The sequence below is a fragment of the Lactuca saligna genome, chromosome 2 (assembly GCF_052625555.1).
Source record: "Lactuca saligna cultivar CGN05327 chromosome 2, ASM5262555v1, whole genome shotgun sequence".
NCBI lineage: Eukaryota > Viridiplantae > Streptophyta > Magnoliopsida > Asterales > Asteraceae > Lactuca > Lactuca saligna.
In genome coordinates, this window is record NC_136418.1 from 122,816,422 (window position 1) to 122,830,116 (window position 13,695).

The 13,695-nt window shown below is 35.0% G+C and overlaps 1 protein-coding gene and 1 non-coding gene across 2 annotated transcripts; both read right to left on the bottom strand.

Moving 5' to 3' along the window:
• Positions 1 to 2,537: 2,537 nt before the first annotated feature.
• On the bottom strand, positions 2,538 to 4,270 carry LOC145031473 (UDP-glycosyltransferase 43-like). The gene has a single exon (XM_078980029.1). The coding sequence runs from the start codon at positions 4,220 to 4,222 to the stop codon at positions 2,750 to 2,752; it is 1,473 nt and encodes a 490-aa protein (XP_078836155.1). The 5' UTR covers positions 4,223 to 4,270; the 3' UTR covers positions 2,538 to 2,749.
• Positions 4,271 to 5,972: 1,702 nt separating this feature from the next.
• On the bottom strand, positions 5,973 to 6,185 carry LOC145032998 (small nucleolar RNA U3). The gene has a single exon (XR_013677266.1). It is a non-coding gene; the product is annotated as a small nucleolar RNA U3 (small nucleolar RNA).
• Positions 6,186 to 13,695: the final 7,510 nt, after the last annotated feature.

Genomic DNA, 13,695 nt, shown 5'->3' on the forward strand with positions numbered 1-13,695 from the left:
CTATATTAATTGATCAATGAATTAGCACTCTTGTTTAGTTTAATATTATTACAAGGTTTCATGGAAGTCCTTAATCTCTTTTTGATGTTAGAGGACCTTAATATCGAGATTCCCTTGTGGTTAGCACCTGGAGGTGATGGTTATGTGAGTGAATAAATATATAGAATCAATAATTCAATATACCAACCACTTCATTACAAGTCTGATTCTAAGATCCTTTTAGTTGATTCCGATCTCAATGCGAAGGTGGGTAAGATACTTATTATTTTATTTTTTTTAAATTTTATTTGTATTTTTTTCAACAGGTTTCTTTAAATATATTTTCTTATTATGTGTGCCCACATCCTACATATTTTCTTTTAATTTTTTCATAAAAGATTCATGTAACCGATGTATAATCTTTAAATTTGGTTTGAATTTACGTCAGATTTGTTGGAAAGATGTAATTCGTTGAATGCGGCCACTATTCAGTAGATACTCTACTGAGGACTGGGGTATACGGACAATTACATAGTTAAACTATGCTTCGTTGCCTTTCATGGTGATACGAATGAAAAACACAGAAAGAAGCACAAGTAATCGGGCTAAGGTGTATTTCTTCAATTTTAGTCATTTGACTATGTTTCTTACATTCTCTACAGAAAAATTCAGCAGGTAGAAGATCTTAAGCTGATAAATAACAACGAACTTTTAAAGTCCAAGGAAATCACTAATGATTTAAATAAGGAAGTAGATGCAAAAAATATCGAACTATTAAATCTCTAAACTGCCCTTCGCAGGGGCGTAGCTATGTTTATACAAGGTAGGTTCTAGGACCTACATTTTTTTAATGCAACAAATGTATATAGAAAAAATGTTATTTTTGTTAAAAAAAACCTATTTAGTTTTGCTAAAAGACCTACATATTTTATTTTTATTTACATAAGGAACCCTGTGGTTTTTGATTCTAGATTCGCCACTGGCCCTTGGTTAGTATTATGTTGAAATATAAGCTAAAGTAATTTAGTACTCTGTTTTCTTTTTCTTTTTAGTTGGTGTGAATGTGATAACGGAAAGATGTGAATTTATATGAATGAATAAATTGTAATGTCAGCTCGTAATATTGGTGACGAATACACCCCTGCTACTTTATTGTTGTTATGATCTTCTGTATTCCAAAGTCAATCGACTTCACCCTTTAAACATTTTTTCCCTCCCGAATAATCAATCAACCATGTAGTGCATGTAAACCCCTTTTGGAAATGGTTTAATTGAATCCGACTCCCGGCAACGCGGGGTCACTTTTCTAGTATACCATTAATTATACGCTATAAGCAAACCTATTAATGTATTACCTTTAATTTTTTACATATCCAATTAATAAATTTTAGAAACAGACTAACGAAACACATACTAATTATTATCCTTCTTTGAGATTAAATCAAGAAAATCGGTCCGATGCTACGTTCACACAAGTGTCTGCAAAAAACACATACGAAACCGAACTGCAAAAAACAACTAAATCTCCTTTAATAACCTATAACATTTATAACATAAAAGAAAAACATACATCAACTATTCGACACCAACTCAACATATTTTCCACATATTTCAGTGGCGAGGCATAGAAACTTTTTTCATGGGCATTCTTCACACCTAAATTACCTTATTTACACCCAACACCTAAAAATTCATTAATGAATGTAACATAAATGGCAACCATATTCATATTACAACTACAAGATAATTTATTTATACATACTAGAAATATTAGTTTCAATGACATGTGGAAAATCAATGGTTGTCATAAAACGATCAAATATAATCTGTAAAAACAACCAACTAAAGAGCATCTCCTAATTGAACCACACGTCGGAAACAAAGGCTTCCCAAAGGATGTTCTTAAATAAAGAACCATTAGGAGTATCATGGAGCCTAGAAAAACATTTCTTTTTGAGAAATTAACAAAAATCATTTCAAGTTATATATGATATAAAAAAGATGTGAAACCTATGTACTACACGAGTTTATTAAAAATAAAAGTTTAATACAAAGTTAGAGTGACATAATCAATTGGATGTCTATGCGTGATATCAATGATTTAAGCTTTAATTCTAAAAGATTTGAAACATAAAGGAAATAAACAACTATCGAACATTTATTCAAAAATTTAATATAATTATATACCTTACATTAGTAAAATGTGGATTTTAAATTTAAGAAAATGAAACACACAAGAAAAATGACATGAAAAAAATAATTAAAAAATCCTGTAATCGAGGTGCTAAAGCATGGGTGTTTTGTATCCATTGAGCAAAGACAGGTTGTAATTGTATAGCATTTGTTAAATTTAATTAAAAAATGACAATTAAATTGTTAGTTACTAAGTAAGGAAGTGAGGTGAATAATTTTTTTTAGGTGCTTTGGTCCATCCCATATCGATTGGTGTAAGAAACCGGGAAAGGTGAAGGTGGCTATAAAATACTAGGAGCTACATTGCAAGCAAAAGTCATGGAGAGGTCTGCAAATTTAAGTCTGAACTCCTTAAGGCATGGTTTCCTCAATCGAGCATACAATTTCACATGTAATACACAGAATGTAGTCAAATGCATCAACATTTTCTCTTAACACAATTGTAACTAAATAATACCAAATAGAATCTACTCATAAAATTGATTTTCTTATAGCTTATACACCAATATATTATGTTAATAAAACAGAACATATTTGACAAATAAATTACCCTTGCAAACATACCAAATAGGGTATTTTATATGTTGGATAGAAGAACATCAATCAAATCCCCAAGAGCTTTAAAAGAGGAACCATTTTCCATCAAAGCTTTATTGCTCTTCTCACTCATTTCCTTGACCTTTTTCCTCAACTCACCATCACCACCGTCCATCAACTCCCTCACACCTCGCTCCACATCCTCCGCCAACACCAGATCACCACCCTTATCTCTACTATCCAACCTTATCTCCACACCCAATCCCAGCTCTCGTACCATTTCAAAAGCATTCAACTGTTGCTCTCCATACAAAGGCCACGTGGCAATCGGTACACCATACCATATACTCTCCAAGATCGAGTTCCAGCCACAATGGGAGACAAACCCACCAATCGATTTGTGTGCCAGCACACTCACCTGTGGGACCCACCCACACACCAATCCTATCCCAGCAGTTCGATCAATGAACCCATCTGGAAACAAAGACTCATCAAGATTTTCATAATCGTTTGGAAGCTTTAGCTTCGCCTTCGCCGGTTCACGTAACGCCCATAAAAACCGGTACCCGGCTCGCTCCAAGCCTTTAGCTATTTCTCTCACCTGAACCGGGGTTAAACTCCCCATGCTACCAAAACACAGGAAAACAACAGATGATTCAGGCTGCCGGTCGAGCCATTCGATGGTCTTTTCATGCCCAGACCGGTTTGAATGCCACTTAGCCGGTCCAACATGGTCGATAATCGGTCCAACCGGGTATATTGGAGGCAAATCCATGTAATTGGAAGAGAAAGAGTCAAGCGCGTAGGGTTCGAGCTCCTGAAACGTATTTACAATGATACCCTTGGTCTCTTTGTATCTAAGGGTGTGACGTACAAACGTTGAGTAACCAAATTCGTCTTTTTTGATACAGAACGATGGAAAGATGTTCGGCGGAATCGCATTGGTGTAACTAGATACTGCTAACTCGGTGGCGAAAGACTCGGTGGCTGGCAAGGTTGTGAGGTGGAGCATAAAGCCAAGAGACGCCGCCGGAGACGAGAAGAAAAGGTAACACGGAATGTTGAGATCGTTGGCGACGTCGATCATGGAAGTGCAGAACATATCGATGAACAATCCAACGAGTGGCACCGGTTCCGAGTCGGAAACAGTAGTTTGGAGGTGGTTGAGTGTTTGTTTGATTATGGGTTTGTGATTTTCTATATAACCAGAAATAAACTCGATGCCGGAGCTGTACTGATCTGGCGGCGGCGAGTCAACATGGTGGAGCTGGATGAATCGGATTTGTTTGTTGGCGATGCGTGATTGGATGTAGTCGTCGAGGATTGGCCGTTGCGGCATGGAGATGGTGAGAATTACGACGGAGATACGACTGGGATGGTGGTTGATGAGGTGGGTTGCAAACTCCACGGCCGGTATAAGGTTGCCCATGGACGGTGTTGCGATGATCGCTACCTCTGCTCGCCTCATTTCTTGAACTTGGGGTTCTTCTCCGGCGACTGTCGGAATCCTCATCAATTGTAATACGTACTCTCGAATTTAGATCGAGGGTATTTATTATCTTTCTATTGGTACATGCAAATATGTGTGGACTGAATTACTTACGTGTTACGTGCTTTTGTTGTTTTGCGTTACAAAACTTTTAATTTGCATTTAAAATTTATCAAGTTTTCAACATGCAATAAAGGTTTTAGAAATTAACAATTGCGTATTATAATTGATAATTAATTACAAAAGTATATACAATGCAAATATGTTAATTAATTTATTATTAAAGATATTAAAATAAATAATATTTGTTCATTTATAATTAAACCATTTAAAACAAAATCTTTTCAACGTAACGCTTTTGATCATTATGAGTTGGATCAAAAAAAAAAAAAAAAAAAAAAAAAATCTACTAAAACCCATATAAAAAACGTGTTTTGACGTTGGTGTTGAAAATGGCTCTATAGGAAATCCTAAAGCTATACGGTATGAGGGTATTAATGATAAGATCAGAATTGAAAATTTTGTTCACCATAGCGTTTCAACGATGTGTGTCAAGCAAAAAAGACACCCAAAAACACATGTAAAAAGAGGTTCAAAGTCAATAGAACCCTTTCAAAGTGTTTGCTAAGAAGTTTTTCTTCCCACTTTATTAAGTATTTCATTTTTTGGGTGATTAATACAAATGCGAGAAGGGAGAAATGGACATCGACAAGGGTTCAAGGTCCCCCAGACCATACTACCGATAGAAAAATGTTGCTCAAATCATGTGCAATGTACAAGACTACAACCATTAATGAATGAGTACAAGTCATAGTAGCATTATTATCTTTCTTATCTTGTTGCATAAAAAATCATATACCATAAAGCTCTATATGGTCATAATCTCCTTCAGGCATTTCATTGAACACTTGTTTTGCATATATAAAGTGGCCACATAACCTTAATAAGCAAGAACAACACAAAAATGATAGCACAAAAAATGATTCAAAGCAGAACCATCCAAAACCGTAAAAGGTTTACCCATAAGTCATAAAATAAGAATATAGAGTATAGATTATAAACAACATTATCAAATTGAGAAAACTGATCCTACAATTTCAGTGATAAGATCCATTCTTTAAAGAATTCATAAATTTATTATCAACACTCTCAAAGATCACAAACTTCCAAGCTTCAATCCAGAAGAGTTGGCATATATTGAAAAGTTGGGGTGCTTATTTAAAGCATTATTTTCCTTACAAATCATTTCTGTTCTTCAAATATATAAAAATATGTCATATTTCTATTCCTAAAGCAAACAGATTATGACATTGTTTGTTTGATTTCCTGAGTTTGTTTACTTATGAGGCATGTGATTTCCTTGGGTTAAGTTTTCATCTTGGTCATGGGATTTCAATGATACCCAAAAATGGAAGGTACCCTTTGAAAGAGTTTGCCAAGAAGTTATCATGGTAGCCTTTCTACACACTTGATTAAGTACTACATTTTTTAGGTGCTCAAATCATTATTTATTAGCAATGTAAGAATCATACAAAAAAGCTCAGCATTTCATCGAACACTTGCTATGCATTGCATTTACACAGGCACCAAAAAGATAAAAGTTGTCTGTCAGACAACCATGTAGCCATGCCAGGACCCATCAGATGGATTGACAACGATCATCTACTGAGCCATAGCCGAGACCATGGACTGTAAGAATCATACAAAAAAGCTCAGCATTTCATCGAACACTTGCTATGCATTGCATTTACACAGGCACCAAAAAGATAAATGTTGTCTGTCAGACAACCATGTAGCCATGCCAGGACCCATCAGATGGATTGACAACGATCATCTACTGAGCCATAGCCGAGACCATGGACCTCTGTTAATCACGCTCTGGTTACATGGTCGTGGTTCATCAACCAGACATGGGTTTCTGTCTTCTTAGGAATCAAGAATACAGAGGTACGAGCCTATAGAACAGATCCTGTTCAAGTAAGGTCGTGCTTAATCGTCTCAACAACCAGAATACAACGCCGATTTATCTGCACTTCGGAGGCGATGTGGGATGTCGCTTCTAGATTCTTAGGTCTCCTTTGTTACCTTGTGTATAGGGACTGGTAAGAAATTAAGTGGAACAAATTCGCAGACGTTTTAATCCTTACTTGCTTTTTCACTGTCTATATTTTTGGACTTTTCTCCCTTACTAAATTAAAAATATTATAATTATAATTATTAATAAATCTATCTCAAGTTAATATTTTACTAAGATATATTATCTATTTATCTTTCTCTTTTACGTATAATCATATATAGTTTGAGTATTTGAATTTCTGTTATTTATTAGTTATTACAAATTACAAATTTTATCGTTTTTAAGATTACAAAAAAAGTAAAATTTTTTTATTTTAAAATAAACTAAAATTTCATAAAAATGGTTGATCAATATAAAATAAGTATTAGGGACACAATGTTAAAAGCTATGCTTGACAGAATAACTTAAAAATTAACTAGTAGCTAAAAAGTTAGTTGATAACTTATAAGCTAACCGATAAAAAATAAAAATAATATTTGCTAAAAATAATTGATAAGTTAGTTTGAAAATGTCAAATGACATATATTAGCATATAGAAAATGTATTTAACAAAAATAGTCTAAAGTTCTACTTCTAATGATAATGTGAAAAAAAGTCATTGCACTTTGTTTTTGCCTTTAGAAAATCAATTGTTCAATATATATATATATATATATATATATATATATATATATATATATATATATATATATATATATATATATATATATAAGTGCTCATGTGTATACTATAAAAAAAATATCAATCTTACATATTAAACAACTTCCTACTGATGGATCTTAAACCATCAATATTCATTCATAAAATAACAAGCACCAAAATCCTCGAAATCAAAAGACAACAAACAAGTATTGCACCTACTAAACATGATCGAACAACCAATTCACGTATCCTCGGTGTCAGTGAACTAAAGCAACAAAGGGCCACCTCTAAAATCAATTGGAAAAACGACTTAAAAGACCATCGAAGTTTTAAATTCGTTAAAAAAAACCATTCAACTATTACATGTTCAAAAAACACCATCAAACTAAGATATATGTTCGAAAAACACCAACGAAGTACATGTTATGTTCAAAAAACATCATCTCTATGGTTTGGGGTAACTTACATATTTAGTCCCTAACTTTTTTTTTAACTCAAACGGTCCCTTTAGTTTAAATTTGCTTTGATTTTGGACTTGATCGAGTTAAAAGACTAATATATCCTTATTACTTTTATTTAACATTATTTTTTAATATTTATTAATTATTTATATAGTTTATGTTATTATTATTATAAATATATCAATTGTATAAATAATTAACAAGTAATCAAAATAAATGTTAAATGAAACTAACAATGGTATATTAGTCTTTTAAGTCGATCATGGTCCGCAGTCAAAATAAATATAAACGATAGGGACCATCCGAGTTAATAAAAAAAGTTAGCGGCTAAAGATGTAAGTTACTCAAAACCATAGAGATAGTGTTTTTTGAACATAACATATACTTCGTTGGTGTTTTTTGAACATATGTTCTAGTTTGATGGTGTTTTTTGAACATGTAATACTTAAATAGTGTTTTTTAAACAAATTTGAAACATCGATGGTCTTCTAAATCATTATCTCAAATCAATTATCCATTAAGATAATACACCTACACAACAACAATACACAAAATTTTATTTGGATCCAGTGTTGACACCGGAGCCGCCCAATGGAGTGTCTCCCGTCATCGCTTAATAGGATGCAGGCTGATACCATAAAGAACCGAATAAAGGAAAAACAATAATTACAAGAAATCGATACCGACATTAGATGAAGAAGGGATATATATAATCCCAAAAGACAACCGGAGTACAACGGGATTTCAAATAAAAGGATAAAATAACTAGTAATTATCTAAACAACTAGTAATTATCTAATAATGAAACGATAAATTCCTTTAAGAACCATGAGGCTTTGCCAGATTCATGCAATATATTGTAAGTGTACCTACTCAGGAGGGATTTCAAGCAACTATAAATAACACCACCATCAAATTCAACGAGGGAACAGGTGAGCAACTAAGTTAAGGCTTAAATTTCCCAAAGTAAACAAGAAGTCTGACTATAGTTATCATATGTCAAAAACTACACATTTGTTGGTATACCATGTTCTTATCTCTTTTAAAATTATAGTTTTTAACATCCAATAAATAACAGTAGCAAACTCCATGCTCTTATCTCATTTAAACATTGTTCATTTTTGTAATTTCTTTACTATGATAACCATTAAATTGGGACCCATAGCTGATTATTCGTAGATTGAAGGAACCAAAAAAAAAAAAAATGGAAATTTTGGAAATGTTTCCTATGGCATGCTTTCAGATTTGCATTATTGAATATAATCAAACTGCTTCAAAAACCTTATTGTGTGGTTATTTTGTTGATGAGATTGAATTGGTATAACATGTATACAACTTGTACATGTTCTTATTAGTCATATTACCATTTTGACACAATATTTTTTCTTATGTTATTGTTGGTTTGTGAAAACGCTTTCTTGGTGTTTTCTTTCACCACTTGGTTTCTATATAGTCTTGTTGCAAATTTGAAATGGGGAGTCATTTGTTCATCCAACAAACTCATTACACAACCCAATTAATCATCAATCTTTTGTTATCAAATGTGAAATGGGGATATTTGTATTGGATATAGTTTATTAGTTGTCATTACTTCATCTATTACTCGTTTGTATTCCCGTCATTCTAGATTAGTTTGTTATCTTTGGTCTAATTTTGTAACCTATATTAAGCCTCATTTGGCGTATCGAATAAGTAAGCTGAATATTATTCCAAACTCTATACCATCGTTTCGTGTCAATGAAGTGCTTTCCAACGCAAACTATTCTGATTGGAGGCAGGAGATGGAGAATTTCCTGTTTACCAAAAATAAATTTGAATTCGTCAATGGTACAATTCAGAAACCAGCAAAGGGAACGAAAGAATACATGCCTTGGATGCGGTGTGACGCTATGATAAAGGGCTGGCTTACCACTGCAATGGAGAAGGACATACACGACAATGTGAAATGCGTGAACACGGCTACACAAATCTAGAATGACCTTCATGAACGTTTTGGAAATGAGAGTTTGCCAAGAGCATATGAGTTGAAGCAGAAGATTGCAGCCATACATTAAGACGATAACTTTGTTTCAGTTTATTACACAAAATTACATACACTGTGGGATGAGACGTCCTCAATTCTTCCTTTTCCAAGATGTTCCTGTAACAATTGTTCTCGCGAAATCGTTAAACAATTAGTTGAATTCCAAGAAACGAAACGCTTGTATCAATTCCTAATGGGTTTGGATTTGCAGCTTTCGGTAATTAAAACATAGATTTTGGCGACGAAACCTACTCCTTCGTTGGGGGTGGTGTATCACTTAGTCGCCGAGGACGAATGATAAAGGGCTCTATCTGATGACAAGAAAACTCCACTTGAAGCGATTGCGTTCAAGACTTTCCAGACGAAGGGAGGTGGCTTCAAACCGATGAACAAAGAAGGAAGTGAAAAATAAAAAGGGACGAGTATTGTACCTTCTGCAACAAGAGTGGTCACAAGTGAGATGGTTGTTTGAGATTAGTGGGATACCCGGATTGGTGGCCCGGTAAGAAAACAACAGACAAGCCCAAAACCATGATAGCCCAAATAGAAATAGAAGATAGCCCAGAATTAACCAAGGAAAAGTACCAAATGAGTGAAACATTTCAGTTCCTCAAAGGTTGATGATTAGACAGTTCGAAGTGCTAACATGGCTGGTAAGGCCGACTGGATCGTTGTACGGAACATATTACTCACACTCCTCAATTACTTACAAATAAAACTGATGCTCCTTTTGAACCACCTATTTTTATACCTAATGGGGACTCTATACCTGTTAAAGAAAAGGGAGACTGTACCCTCCCAGGGGAGTAAAAATCAGTGGGGTCTTATGTGTTCCAGATTTCAAGTGCAATCTTCTCTCTGTCAGTCGTATTAGCAATGATTTACAATGTGTTGTAACATTTTTCCTTGATTTTTGTGTCATGCAAAAGCTTGGAACTTGATTGGTGTGGGTAGACACCAAGGGGGACTTTACCGGATGGGGATGACTCAAGACAGAAGAGCCATGGCAGCCATGACGGACATTTGGCATAGAAGGTTAGGTCACGCCTCAAAATAAAAGCTTTCAAGAATTGATTTTCTTGAGAACAATTTAGTTAATTTGGGTGAAAAAGTTTGTGATTCTTGTGCTAAGGCTAAATTAGTCAGAACACCTTTCCCTATTAGTCATAATAAAACCAGTCATATTTTTGAGCTAGTTCATTGTGACATTTAGGGAGGTTACATAATACCTTCATACACGAATGCAAATTATTTCCTTACTTTAGTAGATGATTACAGTCGGGCCGTTTGGGTTTTTCTCATTAAGCACAATAATGATGCTAATACATGCTTAATTAATTTCCATAAAATAGTGAAAGTCCAGTTTGATAAAAACAGTAAAATATTTCGTTGTGACAATGGAGGTGGGTTCACTTCCAACTTTATGCACAAATTTTACAACAAAGAAGGTATTCTACTTGAAACCACTTGCCCACACACACCACAACATTATGGTGTTGTGGAGACAAAATACCGACATTTGTTGGAAATAGCTCGGGCAATTCAGTTACAAGCAAATGTTTCAAAGAAATTTTGGGGTGAGTGCATTCTTACAGCTGCCTATATAATTAATAGGTTACCTTTAAAAACTATCAAAATTAAGATACTTTACGAAATTATATGGAATACAAAACCCTTATATGACCACATGAAAGTTTTTGGCTGTCTTGCATATCATAAAAATACAAATACAAAAGGGGATAAATATGTGCAAAAAGGAAAACCAGGGGTATTTTTGGGATATCCGCAAGGCACTAAAGGGTATAAAATTTATGATATAAAGTCCAAGAAAATAATAGTTATTCGGGATGTGATTTTTGATGAAAACAAATTTCTTTTTCAAACCATTCATTCGGGATCTCAGATAGAAGTTGGCGAGCCAACTAAAATATCGAATGATTCTTGTGAGCATATGCACACTGATGAACCCGAACTAAATTTGAACCAAGAAAGGGGGGTCGATATGGACTCGGTAACCCAAGATCAGTATGCATCAAATCATGAGAGTCCAAATGCGACAGTCCCAACAATGCCGACTAGCTCAGTATCGCCGAGTCCAGCTACAGTAGCCAATCGGAACTCGTCCACCAGCCCAGAACAACACGATAGCACAACATGCAATATGATCCCAATTATTGAAAACTTACAAAATGAAATTGAGACACTAGCCAGATCCAAACGAACTCGAGTGTAGCCCCAAAGATTTAAAGATTTTCTCGTGAATCTCCCCCCTTCGGTTAGTCATCAACAACCCGAGACCAATCAAGAATCCTCCACGGTACACCCTATATCAAATTTTGTTTCTTATAAAAATTTCTCTAACAAACATAAATGTTTCCTTGTGGCCAGTACTTCAAACAATGAGCCTATTTCCTTTTCTCAAGCTAAGAAAGATCCCCGATGGCATGACGCTATGAAGAACGAAATAAAAGCACTTATGTCCAATGATACTTGGGAATTAGTGGAACTACCAAAAGGAAAAGGGGCTAGTGATTGCAAGTGGGTTTACAAGATCAAGTTCAACCCTGACAGGACCGTGGAAAGGTACAAAGCGCGGCTAGTTGCAAAGGGGTTCACACAAATGGAGGGAGTTGACTACCATGACACCTTCGCTCCGGTAGCAAAAATTGTCACTGTTCGTACTCTCTTGGCTGTTGCGACTAAGAAAGATTGGTTCATTTAGCAACTTGATGTGAACAAGGCTTTCTTGCATGGCGATTTGGACGAGGAGGTCTATATGAAGCTTCCTCAAGGGTTTGCCACAGAAAACGAGACTCGTGTATGGCGTCTCAAAAGGTCACCTTACGGGTTAAAACAATCTTCACACAATTGGTATCACAAATTCACGGTTCTTTTTGTTAAGTATTGGATTCTCTCAGTCAAAAACCGACCATTCTTTGTTCATTTGGGACAAAAATGGTACTTACATTGCTATCCTCATTTATGTGGATGATGTTATAATTACCGGAAACAATATTGAACAAATACAACAAATCAAGAATCAATTAGACAAAGCTTTCAACATCAAAGATTTGGGTCAGTTAAAGTACTTCCTTGGCATAGAAGTTGCTAAAACTGAAAATGGGCTCGTTTTGAGCCAAAGGAAGTAAGTGCTTGATATTCTTCAAGATAGTGGCATGCTTGGTTGCAAGCCAAGCAAGTTTCCTATTGAACAAATGTGAAGCTTATCGAGGTGAGAATGAAGAGAAAGTTGATCCAAGTCAATACCGACGACTTGTAGGTAGGTTGTTATACCTTCAAGCTACGAGACCAAATGTCACTTATTCGGTGAATATTTTGAATCAATTTATCACTGATCCGAGACGCAACCACTTGGATGCTTTACATTGGGTCCTATGCTACTTAAAGGGTACCGCTGGACAAGGAGTGCTCTTACCTAAAGATGAACACCGACAGTTGATGACCTTTTGTGACTTTGATTGGCTTGGTTGCCCCTACACAAGGCGCCCACGTACCGGGTATCTCATTATGCTTGGCGAGGCTCCTATTTCGTGGAAGACGAAGAAGCAGTCAATGATTTCACGGTCATCTGCAGAGGCGGAATATCAAGCTATGGCATCTACAGTTAGTGAAATTATTTGGATTCGTTGGCTTTTAAAGGATTTACAAGTTAACATCACATCTCCTACAGATTTGTTTTGTGACAATCAGGCCGCCCGACACATTGCCAACAATCTTGTGTTTCATGAAAGGACGAAACACGTGGAGATGGACTGTTTCTTTGTCCGTGAGCGTGTTCTTTCTAAGGAAATAATGCCATTGAAGATTAATAGAGAGTTACAAGTCGCTGATTCAATTCAATTTTTTGTTGGCAAGATGGGCGTTATTGACTTGCACGCTCCATCTTGAGGGGGAGTATTGGATATAGTTTATTATCTGTCATTACTTTATCTATTACTCATTTGTTATTCCCGTCATTCTAGATTAGTTTGTTATCTTTGGTCTAATTTTGTAACCTATATTAAGCCTCATTTGGCGTATTGAATAAGTAAGCGGAATATTATTCCAAACTCTATACCATCGTTTCTTAGAATTTGTTCATCTATTCTACATTCAAAGGTTGCATATAAGTCACCATGCAACCAATTAATCACCAATCTTATGTTAACAACACCCTCAAACTTCCTAGCTTCCATCCAGAAGAGTTGGTATATATTGAAATCTGGTGTGTTTATTTAAAGCATTCCTTTCCTTAAAAATCATTTATATTATTGAGAAGCAGATTATGTCATTG

What these genes read in the sequence shown, in the direction of transcription:
- LOC145031473 (XM_078980029.1), bottom strand. Translation starts at nt 4,222, where the DNA reads ATGAGGATTCCGACAGTCGCCGGAGAAGAACCCCAAGTTCAAGAAATG.